This window comes from Gymnoscopelus braueri (assembly GCF_963280865.1).
Source record: "Gymnoscopelus braueri genome assembly, chromosome: 5".
Taxonomy (NCBI): Eukaryota; Metazoa; Chordata; class Actinopteri; order Myctophiformes; family Myctophidae; genus Gymnoscopelus; species Gymnoscopelus braueri.
The window spans coordinates 8,985,325-9,010,326 of record NC_137606.1 but is presented as its reverse complement, the minus strand read 5'-3'; the positions used below and the strand labels follow the sequence as shown (position 1 = coordinate 9,010,326).

Below are 25,002 nucleotides of genomic sequence, written 5' to 3'. Positions count from 1 at the left end.
CTAGACTCCGACAGAGCCAATAGCGTGAAATTCACAGGGCAACGCATGCATTCATTTAGAAAAACATCTCTCACAGCATGGTTAAAATCCCAACAGAGCTTTAATCAGAGGAAATCAGACATTCTTCCCTGAAGATTAAATAAAGCAATAAGCAGTGGTGTCCGGCTCATTTTTCACTCTGTGGCAGATAGCAGCCGACTGCTTCCTTTCCGCTTGTATTAAATCCCTTCTGATATACATTGAATACCCCCCTCCCCACCCCCCCCCCCTGACAGAAGCGTGTGAAACATTGACAAAAACAGGGGGGATTAAAAGCCTGCCGTTATATAACTACAGCAGTACAGAGAGCCCAGGCTAGGAGGAGAAAACACTGGCCTACATTTATACCCCTACTACATTTATGGGACACGCTCAAATAACTGGCTGACGCTAAAAGTCCCTAGGGTAAAAACTGAACTGGGGAAAACAGCCTTTTGCGTTAGTGCCCCAACTACGTGGAATGACCTGCAGCTGAAATTTAAGATCAGTTGGCCCATAACATATGGTCAATTTAAATCTTTGATTGCAGATCTACCCACAAATGTCTGTAACTGTTTTTAATTTTGTTTTTTTGTTCTGAATCTGTTATTGATATGAATATTGATGTTGTATTGATGTTGTACTGTGCTGTATCTCGACGACACTGCAAATGAGGGCAAACTCAATGTCTTTCGAGAATAAATAAAGGTTTGAATGAATGAATACCACACACTGACCTCCTCCTAGAGGAGTAAGGGGGGGGCGGGGGGGGGGCTCCCTGTGCTCTCCCTATATGCATGCAGGAGGGCAGCAGGAGTAAAGGGGGGGGGGCTCCATCTTCTTCCTATGTCAATGGTTCTCTACTATTTTCAGGTCACACAGGCCCCCAAATTGATATCGTTGCGGTCGGGCAGAAACCTCTTATCTCCAGATTTTAACTTTTTGTGTTTTTTCGTTATTAACGCCCTATTTGATCATACACCAGCATCACACAAAAGTATCAAAAGTAGCAGATCTGCAAGCTCGAAACGTGGCGCGAAGCGACGCATTTTGAGCTTGTAGATCTGCTACTTTTGCTAGGTTTCCACCCAAGAGAGACTATGCATTTGGCTGTGGACACCCCCCCCCGCCCCCATCTGAAAATACAAGATGGATGTGTCTTTCTTATATATATATTTTTTTAATTGCAGAAAATATTTAATAGGCCTTATAAGCGGTGGGGCGAGGGAGAGGGACCCCCTGAAACCCCCTCAAGGACCCCCAAACTTAAAGAGAACCAGCGCATTATGCATGGAGTCGGACAGGAGGAGGATCTGTGTGTGTGTGTGTGTGTGTGTGTGTGTGTGTGTGTGTGTGTGTGTGTGTGTGTGTGTGTGTGTGTGTGTGCGTGCGCGTGCGTGTGCGTGTGTGTGTGTGTGTGCGTGCGTGTGCGTGGAGGAGGGGGGGGATGCCCAGTGCCACTCAGCACACACGTGGTGAACGGGGGCGTTTACAGACGGCGGGGCGTGGCTCCCCCTGCACACGTCACCGACATGCAGACGCTCAAAGGATTGTTGGGTGACTAAACACCGCGTGTAGGTTCTATGTCATCATGACTGTGTGTGTGTGTGTGTGTGTGTGTGTGTGTGTGTGTGTGTGTGTGTGTGTGTGTGTGTGTGTGTGTGGGGGGGGGGGGGGGGGGGGTTGTATCCTATATTGTAGGTTTCCTACATCCATCCAGCAGCCAGCGGTAGGAGCAGAAAGTCCCCCGAGATGACATGAGACTGAGACTGACGGGGAAGGAAGCCAGATGATGATTTGGCGTCATTTGATCCCGCGGCTCAGGCTGTGTCACATTATTATGCAAAACATTCCCGCCGCCACCGCCCTTATTATTTGCGCGTCACAAGAAATGTAATGTTTTTTTTATATACACTGTAGAGCAGTGACATTACATATGATGGGACATTCCTGTCCAAATGCGGCTGTTTGTTGGTGGTTATTATCATGTTAAAACTTGATATTTGTAGAGTCTACATTATTATTCTGATCTGAACGTTATTAGGCTACTAGACAGTCATCATCACCTCCAGACTAGAGCTGCAGCGGATAGATTTATAGATCCATCTATCGTTTATGTCAATGCGTCACCATCAGATATTATAATAACCATGTCATAATCACCTCCAGAGCTGCAGCAGATTGATTATAGATCAGAAGGTGCAATACATTATGGATAAGGTTCCATGCCAGAATATTCTGCAGCCTATACGTGTCAACACGAGAAAGAAAGTAAAACTAAACTAACAGCATGTGGGCGAAACCGAAATGATCTCACGGTTTCTATTACTATTAATGGAATAAAAATGCAAAATATACAGTGAGTAGGCTACTAAGGCTATCCTACATCACATAACGTTGTAGGGGCAACGCGGTTAAAACGGCTGGCTGTTTGACACATTGTATCCACAGATTCCACACAAGTATTAATGGGCTTTCTCCTCTTGATTTGTACAACATTCAACAACAGTTGTCCAGTCTTTTAGACTAGAACCCCCCCCCCACACACACACACACACACACACACACACACACACACACACACACACACACACCATTTTTTATGTGTAAATCCTAACCACTTACCACGTGCTTTCTGTTGTTGCTGGGCTTGCAATTCCAAAAACTTGGCGGCTTCCAGCAGCGTCTCGATGCTCATGTTGTCTGTTCAGCAGACTGACTGAGATCTGGACTGTAGGGTGAGGTCCCTGTGTGTGTGACTGTGTGTGTGTCTGTGCGTGTGTGTGAGGTGTAATCTGACACCCCCCTCTCTCTCTCTCTCTCTCTCTCTCTCTCTCTCTCTCTCTCTCTCTGAACACAAACTCTTCCACAGACAGAAGAGTTGCAACAAGATGGCGATGAGACTGAGTAGTAAAGGAAGCAAATGAGCTTTAGCACAATGTGACCGCCCACACGTAGACTACACACACACACACACACACACACACACACACACACACACACACACACACACACACTTCCATGTGCACTTGGGTGGGTGGTTGGGGCAGAAGCAAAACGTGGACTGGAGTAGAGACAGTGGTGGGAAAAAGTACTAGATTTTTTTACTTAAGTAAATACTGCAATGTAAAAGTACTCTGTTACAAGTTAAAGTCCGGAATTAAATTTTACTTGAGTAAAAGTACAAAAGTATTGTTATCAAAATGTAATTAAAGTACCAAAAGTAGAAAGGACTCATACAGAATGTCCATTGTCACTGAATAAAAAAACATTTGAAAATAGCAGATCTACAAGCTCACAATGCATTGCATCGCGAGGTATTGTAAGCTTGTAGATCGGCTGTAGTTAATGTATGTTTTGTAATAATAATCAAAATCTACAAAGTAACTAGTAACTAAAGTTTTCAAATGATTGTACTGGAGTAAAAAGTACAATATTTGTCTCTGAGATGTAGTGTAGTGGAGTGTAGTAAAAGTATTAATTATACTCCAATAAAGCAAAAATACCTCAAAATGTAAAACTTAATTTTACTTACAGCACTTGAGTAAATATACTTAGTTACTCTACACCACTGAGTAGAGATAACAGGAACACTTTCGTTTACACTTTTGCCTTTAGACTAGCCTTGGATGGATCAAGACTATCTAGATGTATTTTATCCAGTCTGACTTTCACTTTTGTATCTAGAATCGATACAATACATCTATGATGATGATAGTCTTGATCCAAGGCTACCTATAGACGGGTTTAATCTCAAGACAGCTCTGTCTTGTGCGTAATTGTAGGGGTTCCTCATCATGTCATGAGTCACCACCACCATGACATGATGCCATGGGGCAGTGGGCATACATAATTATGTCCATCTATCCATCCATCTATCTATCCGCAGATGACAAGGAACCAGTCACTGCACTGCAGTACACTTACATCAAGTGCCCTGCAGCCTACAATCACCTTAAGCACAGGTTCGCAACCCTTTTCATTTCAACTGTCAAGGACACCCAGTTTGTATGCATTTTGGCCAGGGAATACAAGAACGCTTGCCACAAGACACGCTCGCCCCGGGTCAAATCCGGCGGCCTTGGAACGGTCGCCACCAGGTATTCCTAAAGGTAACCTAAAAAAAAACTATGCCTAAACCTAACTTTATTCCTAATCTTAGCCTCAGTAAAACTATGCCTAAACCTAAACTTATTCTTAACCTTGACCTCAGTAAAACTATGCCAAACCTAAACTTATTCCTAATCTTAGCCTCAGTAAAACTATGCCAAACCTAAACTTATTCCTAATCTTAGCCTCAGTAAAACTATGCCTAAACCTAACCTAATTCCTAATCTTAGCCTCAGTAAAACTATGCCTAAACCTAAACTTATTCCTTACCTTGACCTCAGTAAAACAAATACAAGAATACAAGAACCGCTGGGGGTGATCGGTCCGCAAAAAACCTATGTGTACCTCCCATAACTCTGAGTGTAAAAAATGGAACCAAATGGACCCATAAGGGTCCATTTGGTTTCATTCGTTACACTCTCAGAGTTACAGAACCACAAGGGTCCATTTGGCTCCTATCAATAATTTAGCTGGGGAGTGGGGACCCCCTGGAAACCCCTGCCTCAAGGACCCCTGGGGGTCCCCGGACAGACCTCACTTTGAGGAACACTGCCCTAAAGAACAAGGTATTATGGAGCTGGCACACTAGTAATACGGATACTGGTTCATAATGACTGCTACAATATTGCATGTTAGAGCAGGGTTTCTCAAAGTGAGGTCAGGGGGACCCCCCTCAGGGGTCGTTGGGGGGGCGGAGGGTACTATCGTGACGCTGTGTGAGCTTGTGGATCAGCTATTTACGGAGCACGACACCGGCACACAACTAAGTATAAATCAGGCTTGAGATGTGAAGGAAATCAAAGTGTACAGGGCTGGGGGTGAAGGCCAGTATTTCCATCAATGGAGGACAGTCTGTCTGCATAAATAGTCTCCAACAGAGAGGCTAGAGCTCGTTGAAGGACACTTCCTGTGCTTGTGTACGCAATGCAGTGTGTTGACTGTTGACTGTTCACATCTGAGGAAGTCTAAGTGAGTAAGCTAAAAAATATATATATTGATCTTGGGTTACAAGCTTGATGTCCTTTGTGGTGAATTACAACGGTGTTAAAGTATTGTATCACTGGTGTACTATTGGTTTGTTGCAGATCCAGGGTCAGTGTCTCTCCCCCCAATCACATGATTCTCACACACAAACAGGCTGATGGGAAAGTCAAAGTCCTGACTTCACAAAACACTGCGAGAAGGAAGTCAAACTTGTCTATATTAAGATAAAATCTGTGGAACGTGCAGTGGGCGCGCACGTGCGCGCGCGCGCACACACACACACACACACACACACACACACACACACACACTTCTCCAGGGAGGGGGTTACAATTTCTTAATCGCTTAAGCCCTGTATACTTTGTCTTATGATGACAAATTGGCGAAAATTGCTGATCTACAAGATCACGTCATATCCTGTTGCATTTTGAGCTATATTTTGATTCTTTTAGCTATTTCTGAACCAAAAAAATATGTTCTAATTAAAAAAAAAATTGATTATAATTATACCCTAACCCAAAATAGGGATACAAGGGTTTTTAATTTGACATTTTTAATTAAATTGTGATATTATCAAACATATCAGACAGTCTACATTTTCCCAAAAGGAAATGCATGCGTTTAATTCAGTCTGACCAGAAGCAAGTGATTAAAACATATCCCCACCAGTCATAATAACTAATGAATGACCGGGATGTATATCAAAAGCACAGGCATGGACTCCCCCCCCCTCCCCTCCCCTCCCCCACCATGCCCCCAGCAAGTCTAACCCTGTCTCCAACAATGAACTATCACATGCATACACATGGTTCTGGATCTGCTTTCCTGTTATTCACTCAAACTGTAGTCAGGATGGAAGTATGTCAGCCATGACCTAATAATGGTACAAGTAGTGCAGACTCTCTCTAGGTACAGGAAACACAGTAGGGGGTCTTAGGCAGGGACATCCTGCATTACATATACATGGCCTGTATGTTGGACTTGAGTGAGAAAAAAACACATGAGCACCTAATCAATCGAGGTCCTCTCTGTGATCGCCTGTGTGACTCTAAAACCATTAGCCGACACGTTTCTTTGTAAAACAAGCCATTGGAAATGCTTTACAATCATAACACAGCTCATGACAAATATGAATAAGGCACATGGTTGTAGGTCCTCTTGTGGCCATTTAAAGAAAATGCAATCTACGATTGCCTGACTGCAATCTCACGACTGAATTTTTTTGTTAGGCCAAGTCCTAATCTGCAATTTGTGAAACACTAGCACTGTGTTTCATAAACACTTTAGCACAATATGTACATTTATAATGGTTTGGTAGCCATACAGCCAACCAGTTTGCAGATTGAGTTTTTTTCTTTTTTTATATCCAAGACAATTAGGGCTTTCTGGAAGATTGAACAGGTATTTTATTGCTAGTTTGACCACTTCATATACTCTTTCATCTTAAATGAACTAATAACCGAAAATAGGCGATCTACAAGCTTACAACGCGTCGACGCATTGTAAGCTTGTAGATCGCCTATTTTTGGTGCATAACATGCTTCCATGGAAGACATACTGACTTCTTTGGAATCCAAAAGACTGAAATCCAAAAGACTATGAAGATGTCGATGATGAAAGTCGGAATTTAACCTTGCCACTAGTATGGATAAGATAGAATATGGATACAAAATAAATGAAAATATGGAAAGATATCATAATACATAGAGTAATAAAATGTACATTTATAAAATTTCTTTTTTTTATTACAAATTTGAGCGGAGAGAAAACAAACTTCAGTGCTACCTTGAAAACAGTCACTAGGAACATTATGAACACTTGAGATGGAAAGTGCACTTTCCATTCCATAAAGACAAAAAAAAAAAGGGGGTGTGATGTTTGTTTGGCTAAAATACGTGTTAAATACAATATTCTGATTGTTCGTAATCGTTGCTATAGTGTTTGTTCAGTAACAGGGGTCTCCCCGTCTCCCCAGCTGTTTAGTAAACAGAAAATACATTTTCAGGTCGAGATACCAATTCATCCAATAATGAGAGACAACTTGTTTATTTATTGAAATAACATTAAAAGATCAATGACAAGAACAGACAGACGGTCTTCATGATCTCTCAGACTCACAGACAGGTGGCGAGACCCGTCTGGAGTTGGCAAGCGCCCCCAGGTGTGGTCAACAGCTTTCTACAGGAACAGAGCCGTTTTAAAATGAGGGCTCCCTCCGATATGAATGAGGAAATGTTTTTTCTGTTTACTAAAGAGCTGGAGAGACGGGGAGACCTCTGTTACTAGACACACACAGACACTATACAGCAAATGATTACTATCACAATATTGAGCTTCAACTTAAAAACAAACAAAAAACATATCAATTACACCTCCTTTAACTGTGAAGACCCAAAAAACTAAACTAAACAAAAAACACATTCGCACTGGTAGTCTTCCAAACCTATGCTCTAAAAAAGAAATATCTCACATTCTACCTGCCCTCCATCAACACTATTGGTCTCAAAGACTGTTCTTCTCATGTCCATACTGTGGGTTTAAGGCCTGGACACTGCTTTCAGGAGAGTGTTCTTCAGATACGTACACAGCTGATTCATCAGGTCTTTACTCTGGCCTTCCACCCAGTGGATCTCCACCCCCACGTTGGTGTCCTCCTCCAGCATTACGTTCAGGACACATTTAAACAGGAAGTGCTCCACTGAGGCGGGGCTCTGCGGACGCTTGGTTGGCACTACGTCCTGTGAGGTGGTGCCTTTGGCTTCCTGTGCTTTGACGGGTACCTCCTCCTCCTGCCCTCCTGCGGCCGGGTCCGACTGGGCCTGGGCCCGAGGAGGTTCTGTAGACTTGGGAGACTCCGTGTCCATGCTGTTGTCTAATACTTTGTTTCCTAAATTCCTGATTTTCTACCAAATAAAAAAAAGAAAAATAAGAAAAGATTCAAGTATTATTATTAACACATTGGGTGCCAGAGGTTTATTAAAATATTATACGTTGAGTGCCAGCATTTCTTCCATCCACTTGCGTTATACATTTCGTGCTGTGAGAAGCCCTGACGCGGAAGTGCATGTAAACAAAGCGTGCGTGCGAGACGGCGGAGGGTCCCGACTAACGCCTGGAACAATAATATTTCCAACGCGACCCTCCATTGCAGCGTGATCGCCGATCGAAAACGGCTCGTTTCCACCACATTAAAAAGAAATGGAGACATTAAGCTTTTAATCAAGGAGATAACATTGAAAACGCCGACCGGAAGGATTTTTGACATGGCGCCACATCCAGCCTCTTCTTCTCAGAAACTGCTTGGGTGATGTCAAAGTTTCGTTTTAGCGCCCCACGTGGCCCACATGTATAAAAATAGAATTGGGTCAAAAACGGTCCGGACCGTTTTCGGCACTTCTCGTTTGGACCCTCAAAAACGGTCCGGACCGTTTTTGGCATTCAATGTGTTAATATCATTATATATATATTTTCAAAATATTTATTTTAAAAAATGTTTCTGAATTTTGTAGTTGAAATGTACTAAATTCAAAATTTCAACATTTTCATATATAGCAAAAATAGCCGATCTACAAGCTCACAACGCGTAGCAATGTGTTGCGCTGTGAGCTTGTACATCGGCTATTTTCAATACTCTTGAAATAGGGCTTAAGAAATTCATTCATAATATATTTTTGTAAGTTTGGGTCCCGGCCGGGGGAGACACCAGATTCTCTTTTGGGCCTCGAGTGGAAAAAGTTTGGGAACCCTCCAGCTCTAAATACCTCTGTTTCTTCCAGATTCTGAAGTTCTTGCTGGGTTGAAGTTCTTCCGGAGGTCCCATTGGAGCTCTGTTGGACATCTAGCTCCTTGTTGGGCTGGCTGTGGGTGCTGCTGCCTTGCTGTGAGGAGGAGGAGGAGGAGGAGGGTTGCTGGTTCTGGGAGGATTGGGAAATGCCAGGACCGGCTTTGGTTTGAGGGACGGTTGTTGTCGGAGGCGCTCTGGGCAGCTCCCGTAACTGACGCTTCTGCTCGCGCCGCTTCTGTCGTCCGTGGATCCAGGTGTTCTCCACGGCCGTCAAGAACAGACTCCTCTGCTGGGCCTCGCATGGCAGCCGTTTGTGTAATACCTGCATGACCACACCAGGACCAAAAGAGACAATTTAGGCATTTAGCAGATGCTCTTATCCAGAGCGACTGACGATAAGCAAGGTAAACACACATCAAATGCAGAGACAGTGTATTGCCTCAGTAAACTAGGATCACAGGTAAACCAAGAACCTAGCATCAATCTAAACAATACACTATCAAAATAATAATCTGTACATTGAAACCATAGGATACCAGGTAAACAATGAACCTAGCATCTGTCTAAATAACTTGCTATCTAAATGAAAATGTAACCTTGTGGTCAAAAAAAGTAAGTAACAAAAACATGAGAACAGATGGCCAGGGTAAGTCTGCATGGTCGTTAAAACTAGGTCAAGTGCTACGGGCTAAGGTGGAGTCTGAAGAGGCGAGTTGCCAGATTACGGCGGAAAATTGGGATTGCATCTGCAGTTCTAACTGCAACATTAAAGTGCAGATGAAATGGCACTTCGAAAGCATCTGACTTCCGTTTCGTGAGTGAAAACAGGACAAGCAGGCTGTGACATTGGGAAGAATTTGATTGATGGCTGGATGTCATGATACTATTGGTTGCAATTGATTGGTTCAAGTCTACGTGAGCGCACATATTTTGTTTTACAGGAAGAAAACATAATTGGATTTTGCTATACAGTATGTGATTAGTTTTTTCATTTCATGTCGAGTTAATGTGTGTCTCTCTACAGACATGCAGACCCAGGTGGAGAGTGTGATATCACATAGAAAACCCACAGGTGAGGATGATTATCCATGAGTTTGTTTCAGAATTTAAGTGAAATCTGATTCATACTTACAACTGAAAAATATGGACATTGGCAGTTATATATGCAATGTAATGTAATCCACTAGAGGGTGCTAGTGTTTACTTGTTCAACTAAAGCCTTTAATTAAACGGTGCAATATGTAACATTTCTACTGTTATAAACATTTAAAAAATGGAAATATCTACAGGAAATATAAAAAATATATATTTGCAATAAATTCAACAAAGAAAGTTTACCATATGTCTGAGGTAATGTGTTTTTGATCAATTCTGTCAGTGAAAAACTTGTTTGTGTTTACATTGCAGCCTACAGAGATCATGGTGGAATCCTGTGAGAACACTGTCATGGCTTAAAAGAACATGCTCTTCAAAAATAACAACACCACTATGACGTGTCACAGGGTTGTACAGTATTTATCTGTACTTGGAGATACTGTTTGCTATAGTTTGGAACAAGAGCGAGCAAAAGGGCTGCAACTATAAATACTTTTCTTAGAAAATATTCTATCGATTTGTTTTTCTAACTAATTAAATAATCAAGATCAACAAATAGTTTAACCACTAAACCCATATTTGATCAAATATAGTGAAAATAGCTGATCTTCAAGCTCTGGGTTTTTTCAGCTATTTTCACTATTTATTTAATGTTCACATTTTTGCCTATAATGACATACCAAAATTAGGGATCATTATTAACTCACTGAGTGCCAGAATTATTTCTGGCTATGTTGTCCCAGTGTCAGAGATTTTTTCAAAGTAAAAAAAAAGTGCTTAGGAAGCGAGATACAGCCTTTTTCAGTTATAAGTTAATAAACAAGGAGTGGATGGAGCTGCAAATCCTCAGAAACACGTGAAAGACGTGATTGGCACGTTGCACCATAGCGGAAAAAAACACGTGAAACACGTGAATAGCACTCAATGAGTTAACTGATTATTTGATAAGATTATTGTTTTTTTTATATCATCAATTACATTGATACGTTTGATTAAACGTTACAAGCAACTTCTAAAAAGGTTGTTCTCAGTGCAGAGGCGGATGCTTACCCTCAGCTCAGTGAGTGCTTTCTCCAGCAGGGCGGCGACAGCGTCCACAGGGCAGGGTGACGTACAGCCCGTAGCGGAGGCTTTAGCCTGCAGCTCTTTTAGACTGGCCTGGGGCAGAGTGAAGGACAGAGGCTTTTTGGACTTCTCCACCTTACGTCTCTTGCTGGGGGGAGACTGAGGCATTTATTGAAATATTAGTGCATATCTCTGTTGTTCTCTGTCATTCAATCAGATCTTGTGCGATATCATGAGCATTAATATTAAAAGGTGATATCAATAAATAAGAACTTGAAGTATGCTGCGTTAGTTCCATTGATCCAAGGTGGAACAAAAAACATGCGCATAAAAATGCATGCGGCATCTGACCACTTTAAGTGGTCAGATGAGTGAGCTTATAGATCTATTCATGGCTAATGTTCACCCAGAATTATGGATGCTGGGTTCAAGTGGTTAACCACTTTCAAAGTGACTTCCCTATTTTGGGCAGAAATTCAAGCATTTAAAACAATATCAGATATACAAATTAGCACAATGGACAACATAGTTACTTGTCGTGTGCAATTACTAAAACCTGTTGTATTGTTTTGACTTTGTACTGCATTCCAAATCTATACATATACATAGAATGCCAGTTCAACAAATGAACCTGGCATCTGTCTACATAACATGCCATCTAAATGACTTTTTAACCTTTGCCATAATAAGCCTGCAAGGATGTCAAGGCTAGGGCAAGTGCTACTTTCTAATGCTATGAGATCTTTTAAGTCCCCTGGTAATAATACCACCGTCTCTGTTATGCCCCCAGAAGTAAGACAAGTATGATGTTCAAGAAGCTGCCAATAGAGGGCAGCGAAGGACAATACTTGACATTGTACAAGGAGCTGGTAATGTAAATTTCATTTACAGTTATTTAAGGGTACAGTTAGAGCAGCACATCAATGTTTTGGTTGGATTGGTTTTGTATTAGTGTTTCTCTTGATGTGTAGATGACCTTATAATAAACAAAGCCGTCACTATGACATAGCACCCAGATGTGGCCATGATGACACACCCCCTGCACAACGCATACTTTGCATTCCCAACATCACTAACACACACACATGTGCAAACAGACACATGTAATAATGAGTTATAATCACCCAAATGCTTAACCAGTATATAGAGCTTACGCCTTAAGTTAGTGCTTAGACAAGATAAAGTAGCAGATCTACAAGCTCACAATGCGTCATTTCACTTTTGGGTCTCGAGCTAAAAAGTTTGGGAACCACATGGTCTAAGACTCTCATACCTGTGGAACTACTTCTCCAAAGTGAGTGACAAACACAGCCACAACACTAGAGGGAGCAACCATTTTCTGGTACCTCCCAAATATAGAACAAACAGGGGGAAATTCTCATTCTACCACCAAAATGTGGAATGCCCCGACACCATCCATTAAAGGATGTGTAACACTGATCTATCAGGAGACCACAAGGGGAGGTAAACGTCATTTTCTCTTTTGTACATATAGTGTTTGTATTTGTTGATGAGTTGATGACATGTATTATTGTGTAAATTTGTTATGCTCTGTTGATGAATTGAATACAATGGAAACAAGTCCCCAAGACTTTTTTGTGTTATCCTTTTAGCTTTAATGTCTGACTGTACCAGGTGCCGTTTACATTTATGACTAATAAAGTATTTAATCAATTCAATCAATCAATCCTAACTGGGGGTCCCTTGAAATAAAAAATGCTTGAGAACCACCGAGGTAATGAGCATGAGAAACCGGAGAGAGGAGGAGAGGGAAGGAGAGAGTCATGAATTCCCAGCGATGACTCCTCTGTCATTCCACCAGTGATGAGTCACACCATGTACCATCGGACAGTCCGCGACATTCTGCCTTTAGAACACTGCCTTTAGAACACTGCCTTTAGAACACTGCCTTTAGAACACTGCTTTTAGAACACTGTCTTTAGAACACTGCCTTTAGAACACTGCCTTTAGAACACTGCTTTTAGAACACTGTCTTTAGAACACTGCCTTTAGAACACTGCTTTTAGAACACTGCCTTTAGAACACTGCCTTTAGAACACTGTCTTTAGAACACTGTCTTTAGAACACTGCCTTTAGAACACTGTCTTTAGAACACTGTCTTTAGAACACTGTCTTTAGAACACTGCCTTTAGAACACTGCCTTTAGAACACTGTCTTTAGAACACTGTCTTTAGAACACTGCCTTTAGAACACTGCCTTTAGAACACTGTCTTTAGAACACTGCCTTTAGAACACTGTCTTTAGAACACTGTCTTTAGAACACTGCCTTTAGAACACTGCCTTTAGAACACTGTCTTTAGAACACTGTCTTTAGAACACTGCCTTTAGAACACTGCCTTTAGAACACTGCCTTTAGAACACTGCCTTTAGAACACTGTCTTTAGAACACTGTCTTTAGAACACTGCCTTTAGAACACTGTCTTTAGAACACTGCCTTTAGAACACTGTCTTTAGAACACTGCCTTTAGAACACTGCCTTTAGAACACTGTCTTTAGAACACTGCCTTTAGAACACTGTCTTTAGAACACTGTCTTTAGAACACTGCCTTTAGAACACTGCCTTTAGAACACTGCCTTTAGAACACTGCCTTTAGAACACTGTCTTTAGAACACTGTCTTTAGAACACTGCCTTTAGAACACTGCCTTTAGAACACTGTCTTTCCAAATGTCATTCCATGGCTACCAACTATTCCACAATCTCAGAATGCTAACAGTAGAGTAAATAGAGTCTGGAACTACACCTCCCAAAAGCTGAGAAGGGAAGCTATCATCGGTTCGTAATTTCCGTTCACGAAAATATATTTAAAAAATATCTTTAACCCATCCAATCCGGGATCTGTGTCCTTTTAGATGTCTTTGTCTCTGTGCCGCGCTATGAGCTTGTATATCTGCTATTTTTGAATAGCCTAAGCATACAATAATGGTTATAGCTCAAATCTAAAATGACACAGATGCGTTCCCGGATTGAATGGATTAAGACATATTTATTAAATGGAGGCGGGGAGGTAATATTCTTTTAAGGGAAAGGTAATAATATAAGGGTGGTGCAGTGTTAAAGTAGCTGCCCACCACCACAGAGTCTGGGGGTTCCAATCCACCGCATCCGGCTTTGTCGAGCATCTATATACGAACACAACTGGCCCGTGTTCGGGGGAGGGAAGCCGGGCGGTAGGTGGTGATATTTGTCACTACACATACTTCTATGGGCTGGGGCGGGAGTGTTGGGCGGGAGGAGTAGGACGAAGGTTCTATGTCCTCCCGGTGGGGGTTCCTCGCTGGCAGGTGAGTCAGTAGGATACAACAGCAGTGACAACAGAAATGCGTATGGGGAGGAATTAATATGAGTCAAATCTGGCGTCCATAATGCCGTCTGTCCCTATTTTGGGAATGTTATATTGTCACAAGTCGCCAAACATTGTGAAAATAGCTGATCTACAAGCTCACAACGCATGAGCTTGTTGATCGGCTATTTCCGCTACATCGTACAAAAAACAATATAGGGCTTAAGGGGTTAATGAAGACATTTGCTCAAAACTGTAATCTGCTACAAACAGCCATGTGTAACATAACCTAAATGAAGGCATAGCAACCAAAATGCCTCCTCCACTGCATAAAAGAGCAGAGATCTGCTATTGTTTTATAGCCAAAGTTTAAGATAATGGTTAAAATCTAAAATGACAGATGCTTTCCCGGTCTTAATGGGTTAAGTTTGCCCCTTGGAATAAGGACTGGCAGTAAAAACGTGGTGTCAGCGTATTTATTTCCTGGACAAGACAAGTCATTGAGAGAAGGACAAGTCATCCACGGACAGCAACGGTATAAGAACAGGCTGCACTTTCACTACTACACCACACGATGGCTCTATTCCACTCCATTTGAGCCCCCATCCATCCATCCGCTTGTCCCGTCCCTGCCCTGCTATGCTATGCTATGCAGTGACATTGGAGATGGTGGTATGTTCACTTCTGACCGCTGGTTACTAGTGTCACGCTTCGATGGCGGAAAACATCCTTATCTAACCATGTTCCATAATAATAGCTGCTCTTCCGCTGGGACAGACCGTGTACAGGCTCCAATGAGCGGAACAAGCACAGCAGGGGGTCTGCAACTCTGCATCTGCAGTGGGGATGTACCATAGTATACAGTGACACTGCTGACAACGTGGCCAACTGACCTACAAACGCTGCCGTAAAAGGGACCCCGGGGGTCCTCGGGGGGGTTCCGGGGGTGGGGGTGGGGGGTCCCTCAACAAAATATAACAGTTTTACCACTTTAACCCTATTTCATGCTTAGGCTAATCAAAAATAGCCGATCTGCAAGCTCACAACGCATCTCCAAAGAAATAATACAAAAAATGAATAGTGATTAATATTACAATAATTGGCTCAATTTACCCCGGGTTAGGGTTAGGGTTAGGGTTATGCGATGTGACGCGTTGTGAGATTGTAGATCTGCTATTTTAGAATTGTTTTGACTGATCTTAGAAAATGTTGTAAAATGTTGTGGAACCATTGTGACCATTTTGACCATCTCTTATTGGGGATCCCTAGCACAAAATCTGTTCAGATGGTGGTCTGCGGCAAAATACATATCATTTTGGGGGTTCCTTGACATGAAAATGTTCTGAGAACCACTGGGCTAAGTTCATTGTTGACGGCATGGCCAACTGACCTACAAACCCAGACTGTGTCCTCCGATGCCTCACAAATCCATATAAATAAATAAAATAGCTAAAGTTAAATAAATAGTTAAAGATGATAATTGTGTTTTGTGTGAAAACAAAACACAATTTTCAAACGCTTCCGTTCCGTCATACAGTGGGTGCATCCACACAAGTACATCAAGTTGTCGCACGGAAGTCGGAAGTCCCATCCACTCTCATGGTAAGTTAATATCCGGAAGTTCCGTCCCGATGTCCGTCTGAAAAGCATATCCGGGTTCCGGTTTTCATTGAGTAACGGCCAAAAAAGGTCTTGCGACCGTAAAGTCAACTTGACGTACATGTGTGGATTTACCCTATGGGTGCATCCACACATGTGCGCCAACTTGACGCCTGGAGTCGGAAGTCCCGTCCACTCCCATTTATAGGAAAAACCGGACCGGAACTTCCGGTTTTTAACTTAACATGGGAGTGGACGGGACTTCCGACTTCCGGGCGTCAAGTTGGCGCACATGTGTGGATGCACCCAAAGGGTGCATCCACACATGTACGTCAAGTTGTCGGCGAATGTGGCCGTTTTCAAGATGTTTTGGCCATTATCTCTGGAACAGAAGGTCCAATCTGCTCAGTTCAAAGCTTGTTGGATGCGTGACTTTGAGGACATTAAGCCTTTTCGGATTATTTGTTTTTGTAGGGGAGGCGAGATCTTAGTTGGGCAGGCGACCGCCTGCCCTGCCTCTACAGTGGGTACGCCACTGGCTTGATGTCTAGCTACGCAAGACTAAGAAAAGAAGAACCCTCTTTAATGAATGGCTTGTCATGTCTGCTGAAGTGGTCAATGAGCTGTGTGTCTGGTGTGAATGCTTTGTTGTTTTCTTAAGGTTTCCCAGGCAGCAGCTTGAAAGCCCCCCCAGGCTGAGAGGAGGAGCAGGGGAACCAATCAATACGATCCATATGGTGCATCCTTGACACAGATATGTACATGCACAAACACAATGCTACACACAGGTGTACATGCACAAACACAATGGAAACACACAATGCATATAGATTGACAAAGGCCCTATAACCTACATTGCTGTCGGGCAGAAACCTCTTATCTCCATATTTTTTGTTTAGTAGTTTAATAGTTTTTTTTGTGCTTTTTCGTAAATGAATGACCAACTTAATCATACTATAGCTTCACACAAAAGCATCAAAAGTAGCAGATCTACAAGCTCGGAGATCTGCTACTTTTGAATTTGAATCCTGAAAAGTCAGTTTTGGACATATGAGGTTTCCACCCGACAGAGATAGGATTGTCAGAATTTTAAACCTATTGATACAATACTAATATGAAAAAAAAAACACGATATCCAATACCTCTTTCGATACCATGTTAAAAGAAAAGGTACACAAAATAGTCCATAATTAGAACTGAGGGCATCGTTCATACATTTTATACAATTAAAATGTCTAATTGTTATATAGAGCACTATATTGTTTATGTAATACTTGTCACATATTTAATTCATACAACGGAATGGATGGGCACAAAAGAATTAGCAATGGCAAGATTGTCCCGAAAAAGGAAGAGAAAAATTGCACAGATAAGCTACTTATCAACCACAGGTTGAGGGCCGGTTGATTTAGTTTGATCTGTGCAGCGTTGGGTTGAAAATCTCAATCTAGATTTGTTTTTGAATAGCTTTGGAGCTTTGGATACTGGAATGGAATAGTATCATTTTAACACATTGAGTGCCAAAAACGGTCCGGACCGTTTTTGAGGAGCCATGCGTTGTGTGCCAAAAACGTTTTTTTTTCTTCTCAGCACCAGGAGATATCATTTTTCGAAGATTTAGACTCCAATCCACTTCCTGGTTAATTTATGACTTCAAAAGCCTGTATCTCGGCTCCTGTGTACTTTTTTTCTAAAATATGTATTTTTGACTATTTTCGACTATTTTCAACTGGCTGCAACTATGGAACGGATTACCTAATGTTTTTAATTTTTCCCCCCCGATTGTACGAGACCTCTATGTGTGTAATGAGGGGATCACCTTGAGGACGGTGATCACTGAAAATATTTTGTGACTACTTGAAAAAGGTTCAAAAATGGTTAAAATTCCAGGCACCGACTGTACCCTGTTTTAAAAAGACCCTGGCACTCAATGTGTTAAACACATGGTACTGGAAAAGTATCAAAGTATTGATACTCTCTAGACAACCCTAATGCCTAATATATGCTGCGTCATGCCACGGCGCCGCGTACTGATAGCCAATCTATAAGCTCACAAGGCAACGTATGCAATGCGGTGTGAGCTTATAGATCGCCTATTTTCGTTACGTGACGCCGTCGTATAGACATTGTATAACTTAACACATACAAGATTACACATGCACTGACAAACCAGCAGCAACAGTAATACAGGAAGGAGCTCAAATACTCAAAGTGTGGATTTGTGTTTCACACTTTGGGTCCTCTCCTCTGAATCACAACATTCTGTACCATGTTCCTCCATTATTCATATGATTCACCCACCACCTCTTCATTGCCTGCTCTCTCTCTCTCTCTCACACACGCACGCACGCACACACACACACGAGCACCAGCCTTTTACGGTGACAGCTAACTTGCCCCCTCTGTGGGTTGTGAGAACCCCTAAAAGCCTGGCCTAATTTTTTAAACCAACGGGCCAGTAAAAGCCTTGGTTCAAGGAGACAAATCTCCAGATATGATGTCATTATTCAATTATCCATCTCCCCTCATATACACACACGCACACACACACACACACGCACGCACACGCGCGCGCGCTTGCACGCACACACGCACATCATGAATACATGCAGGCGCGCACATCATGCTCGCTCAATCAGACAGACACAGATGCACAGATTACAACAAGACAAACGTGTGTTTAACCACTTAAGCCCTCCATATTTTAATCCTTTGTCTCCATCGTTTATTTTTGTGTCGGGATTTCTCTTAGTTCTTTCTCTTTTCACCCCCATTTCGGTCCATCAGTTTCTCCTGTCCGTTTTTTATTTCAAAGACCCTCTCTCGCTGATCAAGCTCTGGGCTAATGACACATACGACCTCCGTCTCCCTCACTGATCGAGCTCTGGTCGGATGTCACATATGACCTCCCTCTCCCTCACTGATCAAGCTCTGATCTGAAGTCACATACGACCTCGCTCTCTCACTGATCGAGCTCTGATCTGAAGTCGCATACGACCTCGCTCTCTCACTGATCGAGCTCTGGTCTGATGTCACAAACAAGAAACTATTGCCTAACCTATCGACTGTAAACTTGCGATGCGAGCTTGTTGATCCTCTATTTTCAATGAATGTTTAGAAAGATTTTTGTACATTTTCACCTAGAATGACATGCAAGGGGTTAAAGTGGTTAAGTAGGCCACATATGCATGGATGTCACATATACTATTATATAACATTCAAGAATGCTGCTACACAAACACACACACACACACACACAAGCATACATTAAACATCCATATTATGTACACATCTGGAGGCAGAATTAGGCATTCGGTCATGCATAGAATTGCCATAGAATTGTCTCTCTTGCATGCATGCACACGCATGCACACGCACGCGCGCACGCACGCACGCACGCACGCACGCACGCACGCACGCACGCACGCACGCACGCACGCACGCACGCCTTCGTAACACTATACTTGTGAGGGCATCAACATTCTTTTGTACAGCGATTTTATGAATGCAATTTTTTTAAAGAAATTGCCATTTTTAAACCAAACCCTGAAGCCGAAAATATATGAGCATGTATATCTGCAATTTTTTGAATAGCCAAAGAAATCTGAAAATAACACACACACACACACACACACACACAAACACACACACAAACACACACACACACACACACACACACACAGGGGAATGAGTCAGTCCCAGTCCAGTGGTGTGTGACGCTGCAGGCCCAGAGGATGGAGGGGTGGTGGGAGGAAGCAGCAGTAGTAGAATGTAGGCCAATGTTTCTGCTCAACCGCTTTCATGTTGAAAGGCAACAGAGACCGGAGGAGGAATCCCACAAACGGGTGACGATCCCCATCTTCAACAACCAATCCCATCATGTATTGTCTTGGCGATACAGTATGTTGTTTTGTGCTATATGGCTATGTGCTGTTTTTAATGTGGTTGCCAGACTATAGTACTTGTCCGACTTTATTTATTCTAGATAAACTTTATTTTGTCCCGCTACTCCTCCCACAGTTTTTGCGGCACAAACTCGAGCCATATGTCAAATCGACCGGCTTCATCGGGAAGCTTTGTGGCCACATCATCAACAACTAAACCCATCTAACAGTGACCGTCCTCATCTTCAACAACCAAACCCATCTAACAGTGACGGCCCACATCTTCAACAACCAAACCCATCTAACAGTGACGGTCCACATCTTCAACAACCAAACCCATCTAACAGTGACCGTCCTCATCTTCAACAACCAAACCCATCTAACAGTGACCATCCTCATCTTCAACAACCAAACCCCATCTCCCCCTGTATTCCATCTCTCTACATCACTGGTTGGTTTCCAACCTTTTCTGGAGCAGGGCCGACTTGAATATCTCAAAAGCTTTCGTGGCTCACCCATCTGACCACTTAACACGGCAGCCGAATCGCTTTTTTTCAGAGCATCTTTATTTTAATGATCAACCAATCGACTGTGTTCCGGCTTGGATCAAATGGAACTAACGTAGTATGCTTTAAAATCCTATTTATTGGCATCAAAACAAAAAAAAAATCGCGGTTTTAAAGAAAAAATACCATGGTTTTATTTTTCACATGAATGTTTTTATATTAATTGTACTGTAAATTAAAATGTTAGTGATTTGCTAATTATTCTGGGAATCGCTGTTCTAGATCAGGTGTAGGCTACCTTAGGCACGGGTGGCAACATGGGCACAGGGGAGGGTAATCACTGGCACACTACCTAAGTCTAAGATTTTTCTTTAAAAAACAAAATAGTCAATTAATTCAAATCCCCTCCCCTGCAAATTACATCCTGCACATAATTCTACATTGATTCAAACTCTGAACTCTGACTGAGGAGTGAGTCTGGGAGATACATAGTTAGGGTCATTGCTGTGAGTCTAATGATCATTACATTGTCCGGATGTAAAAGAAAATATAACAAAAGAAGAAGAAAAATCACACCCAGTGTGAAGTGAGCGGTGCTATTTATGAGTTATTAATTTCATCATGCATCTCGGTAGCCAATCACAGCGCGTCTGCGAAGTTTGAAGTTAATTTCATCATGTGTCTCGCTAGCCAATCACAGCACGTCCTGCAGAGCTTAGCCTATGGGGTGTTTTCCACAGCATGGCGTCACAGCGAAAGACAAATTTTCACGACGGAAAGAAAAACTTTCGCCACGGATGGGTCCTAAACCCTCTTATAGGAGCGGTTACACCGCTCAAAAATATAATAAAGGTTGTTATGTATGTGGACAATCAAAATCTGTTGCAAATATTTTATTTTGATTTGGTATAATAATACAACTTGCCATATCAACAATGTTGACATATCAACATGGCACACTATCAAGAAAATAAAAACATGGCACTTCATGTCAATAAGGTTGCCGACCCTTGGCTCTACATTAATGTCACTTCAAGGTTTACTGGGTTCTTTCTTTATGACGGTTTTCATGTCTACTGATCGCTTCAGTTGTGTTTTTGTTCCCAGTGAACACCATGGCATCTGTAATAACTTCTGCCCCGGCAACTGTTGCCTGGATACGGCAGTGCAGCACATTAAATAGGACGTAACCCCCCCCCGCTGTGGAATTAGAGTGTCTAATGGAATGGCATGGAAATGAGGAGTACAACGTTGCTGGCAGGAAGAAACCTTGCATCTCAAAATTCCAACTTTTTATGTTATTCTGTAAATGAATGCCCGATGAGTAGCGGTTTAAATGTGGAGGTCTTGCAATATCAGATTTGACCACCAGGACACGGCAGCTTCAATAATCCCTCGCAGCCTTGGGGGCTTGGTCTACAGCAGGGGTCTTCAAAAAGGGGGTCAGGGACCCCTAGGGGGTCCTCAGAGTTATTACAGGGGGGACGCCAAATCTTTGTGTGGTAGGATAATGTTTTTGCATTAGCCACTTGAACCATAGCAACCATAGAGAACTTTAGCCGAAAATAGCAGATGTACAAGCTCACAACGCCTCGCAGCACAAGGCTGTTGTGAGCTTGTAGATCTGCTATTTTACACTAGTGCTGTCAAACAAAGTCTATGAAGCTAGGTATCTATGAAATCTATGAAAACGTTTATTTTGAAACACAATTTTATACAATATGAAGCAGGGTCCCTGCTTCATCTCTCTCAGCTAAGGCCTGAACCTTGGCCTGAAGACCCCTGCTCTACAGAGCAAAGCATGGTGGCATGACCATAGATATTAGAAACCTAGATACCTCATTGGCCTCTGCAGTTCATTGGGGCGACTTGTATCGCAATACACGGCGGCACTTCCGTCTTCCGCAGGGAACCTGTCACTCAAAGTGACTACTGGCCAATCACAGCGCTCACAGTGCGTTGACTACTGGCCAATCACAGTGCGTCTTTTCCGGGACTTGTCAGTGCAATGGTTCTCAACCAGTGGTCCGGGAACCACCAGTGGTCCTTGGGGGGGTTCCAGGTGGTACCCAGCTAAATGATGGAGAGTTGATAACCAAATGGACCCTTATAGATCTTTAAATCTTGAGTATAACATTTCAAACTGTCAAGAGTCAAATTGTTAAACATCTGCATTACTTACTAAACAAGTACACAATTAGAGAACGTAAATAATTGTTATTTTGACAACATCTTATCGAACGATAACATATTCTAAGTTTTGGGTGTGAGAGGCTAAAGCTTATCAAACGGTGTTCCGTGACTCAAATGCTGAATAAATAATGGACCTTCATATGAAAAAGGACCATGTCTCTTTTAATTTCACAAATAGAGTGTGGAGTTTGCCAAGTTCCAACTAACTAGACGCTGCGCACAGCTGCTGCCTCTTAAAGGGTTAAAAGCTGGGTTACAAAATAACCCGCTCCCACCTGCCTCTGATTGGCCTACCGAACTTCCGCGTCTGTGACGCACACGGCAGCCCTGCGGAAGCAGGAAGCGCGCCCGAGATACACACGCTTCAGAGCCGAATGAGGCGTCTACCTTTATATGTCTATGGGCATGACAGGCTTACCGGTACGATGACGTCGTCGTAGAAGCTCCAGGCCAGAGCCCAGCGCATGGTGCGGCCCTGGTAGAACTCTGTGTGGGTCACCTTGGGAACCTGAGCAGACAAGAGAGAACATACGTACAGCTAAGACCCTGGTCGAACTCTGACCTTCTTCTACGGATCACTGAAATAATAATAATAATCTTTATTTATAGAGCACCTTTCAGACATAAATGTAGTTCAAAGTGCTTTACATTCAAGTTAAAAACACAGTTTAAACAACAAGCAATAAGTAATAATAAGGCAAGGTCATAGAAGTGGATTTTTAGCAACCAACGGTTGCCTGTCTGATATGCAGGGGGAGTAAGTTCCAAATCCTCGGCGCATAGCTACCAAAGGCTAGCCTCGTAACCCCCCCCCCCCTAAATGTTGCATGTAAAGCGTATTAATGAATTACATGCAAAGTGCAGAAAAAGAGTTAAGAAAAGAAACATGTATTTATTTTTTCCTTTTCCTGTTGGTTTTGGTGGCTGCCAGTTCCCACCTGATGTTGTGTGGGAGGTCCGACTGCTCCAGACCGTACTGAGTAACTGCTAGCTTGCATAACGTCTTCAGACCCGGACTCAAGTCTAGGATATTGGTCATCAGTGGGCGCTTGTCCTTTGAATCCTCCAAAGAGGATGACACGATCTCCCACCATGCAAGAGCACATCCTGTACAACCTCGAACGCAACCGGACTGTCCCCTTGGGCTTAACCTTCTTCCATGAGAAGGTCTCTGGATTTAATTTCCACAGAGAACTTAAGTGACAGTGAACGTATTCGCCACCAAATATGTACAGCTCTCCGTTGTAGACAAATGCTGAATGACCCTGGTGTTCTTCTGGAAGCTGTGCAGAAGGCACGCTAAGCCAGGAGTTGGTCTCTGAGTCAAACACGCTGATTTGTCTGTTCAACAGGCCTCTACCCTGACCCCCTACTACAAACATCCTTTCCCGATGATGGTGGCAGAGTGATGTGATGAAAGAGGGCCTCTGGCGTTAATTAACGACCAGACCATTGTGGTGGTGTCCAACAAAAAATAACTACATGTTATTAGTCGGTCCAGTCAGATGGGTGTATAATCCATTGATTTGATACCCCCAAACTCATGCCCCCCCAAATATAGATTAGACTTTCTATCAGCGGGGCTGTATGGCCGCTGCTCATGCACGGAACCTCAAGGGACATTTTCCTGGGAAACTTCATCAGACCCGCACATCCATCTGATCTCCAAAGTAGTACACACTGTGTCCCACTGCTACAGCAGCATGGGATACACCCTGTAGCACTCCCTTCGGATGCAATGCCCAGCGCAACATGTCTCACCACTGTGGATGGATGGATGAAGTCAGCTCCAGTCCACCGTACCAGGAAAAAGAGGGGCTGTCAAATGCCCATATTATCTGCTATGTCAAACAATGGACTGGAGTGCTATTGAGCACACTAACACAGATGCTGTTATAGCAGCACAAACGGCACACAAAGTCTAGCCAATCTGCCAAGCCGATGGGTTGGGTTAGCTTGATCTTCCCAATATGATTGATTACCAGTGCTCTGGAAACCCCCCCTATGGGCTATGGGTTGACTGGCAGCAGAATATTGTGTATGGGTCTTACCAATCGTGTGGAGAGGTTACACTGAAAAGACCCTGTGGATGGAGGATGCTTACTCTGGCGAGAACTGGAGGTTATTGAATTTCAAAACTGACATATCAAAGAGACCACGGTGGCTTATAAGGCGCTGGCGCTCTTGACGCCATGATGAGGTCACAACGAGTCGCCATGATGAGGTCACAACGAGTCACCATGATGAGGTCACAATGAGTCGCAATGCCTGAGTATGGAATTCCGAATAGGGGTGCAACAGTTAACTCGTCCATACAGTACTCACCCCTTGTTTTCTCAGCTCTTCCTTCAGGGGAGCCAGGCTGCATTTCTTCCCCAACATGCAACTGTACCACCTGCACAAAAAAAGTCTGTATATTAACCGGCTGTGTGTGTGTGTGTGTGTGTGTGTGTGTGTGTGT

The 25,002-nt window shown here is 42.9% G+C and overlaps 2 protein-coding genes across 3 annotated transcripts in view; both read right to left on the bottom strand.

Moving 5' to 3' along the window:
• Window positions 1-2,782, bottom strand: part of mnta (MAX network transcriptional repressor a) — a 35,316-nt gene extending 32,534 nt beyond the window's left edge. For both annotated transcript variants that reach the window (XM_080427832.1, XM_080427833.1), the window contains exon 1: window positions 2,644-2,782. In XM_080427832.1, the coding sequence (XP_080283958.1) occupies window positions 2,644-2,716 (73 nt within the window). In that variant the 5' untranslated portion in view covers window positions 2,717-2,782. The remainder of the gene's footprint in view (window positions 1-2,643) is intronic.
• A 4,062-nt stretch (window positions 2,783-6,844) lies between these two features.
• Window positions 6,845-25,002, bottom strand: part of mettl16 (methyltransferase 16, N6-methyladenosine) — a 42,870-nt gene continuing 24,712 nt past the window's right edge. The window contains exons 7-11 of the mRNA XM_080427845.1: window positions 24,867-24,936; window positions 22,960-23,049; window positions 11,042-11,215; window positions 8,874-9,218; window positions 6,845-8,015 (exon numbers count right to left, since the gene is read on the bottom strand). Of these exons, the coding sequence (XP_080283971.1) occupies window positions 7,650-8,015; window positions 8,874-9,218; window positions 11,042-11,215; window positions 22,960-23,049; window positions 24,867-24,936 (1,045 nt within the window). The 3' untranslated portion in view covers window positions 6,845-7,649. The remainder of the gene's footprint in view (window positions 8,016-8,873; window positions 9,219-11,041; window positions 11,216-22,959; window positions 23,050-24,866; window positions 24,937-25,002) is intronic.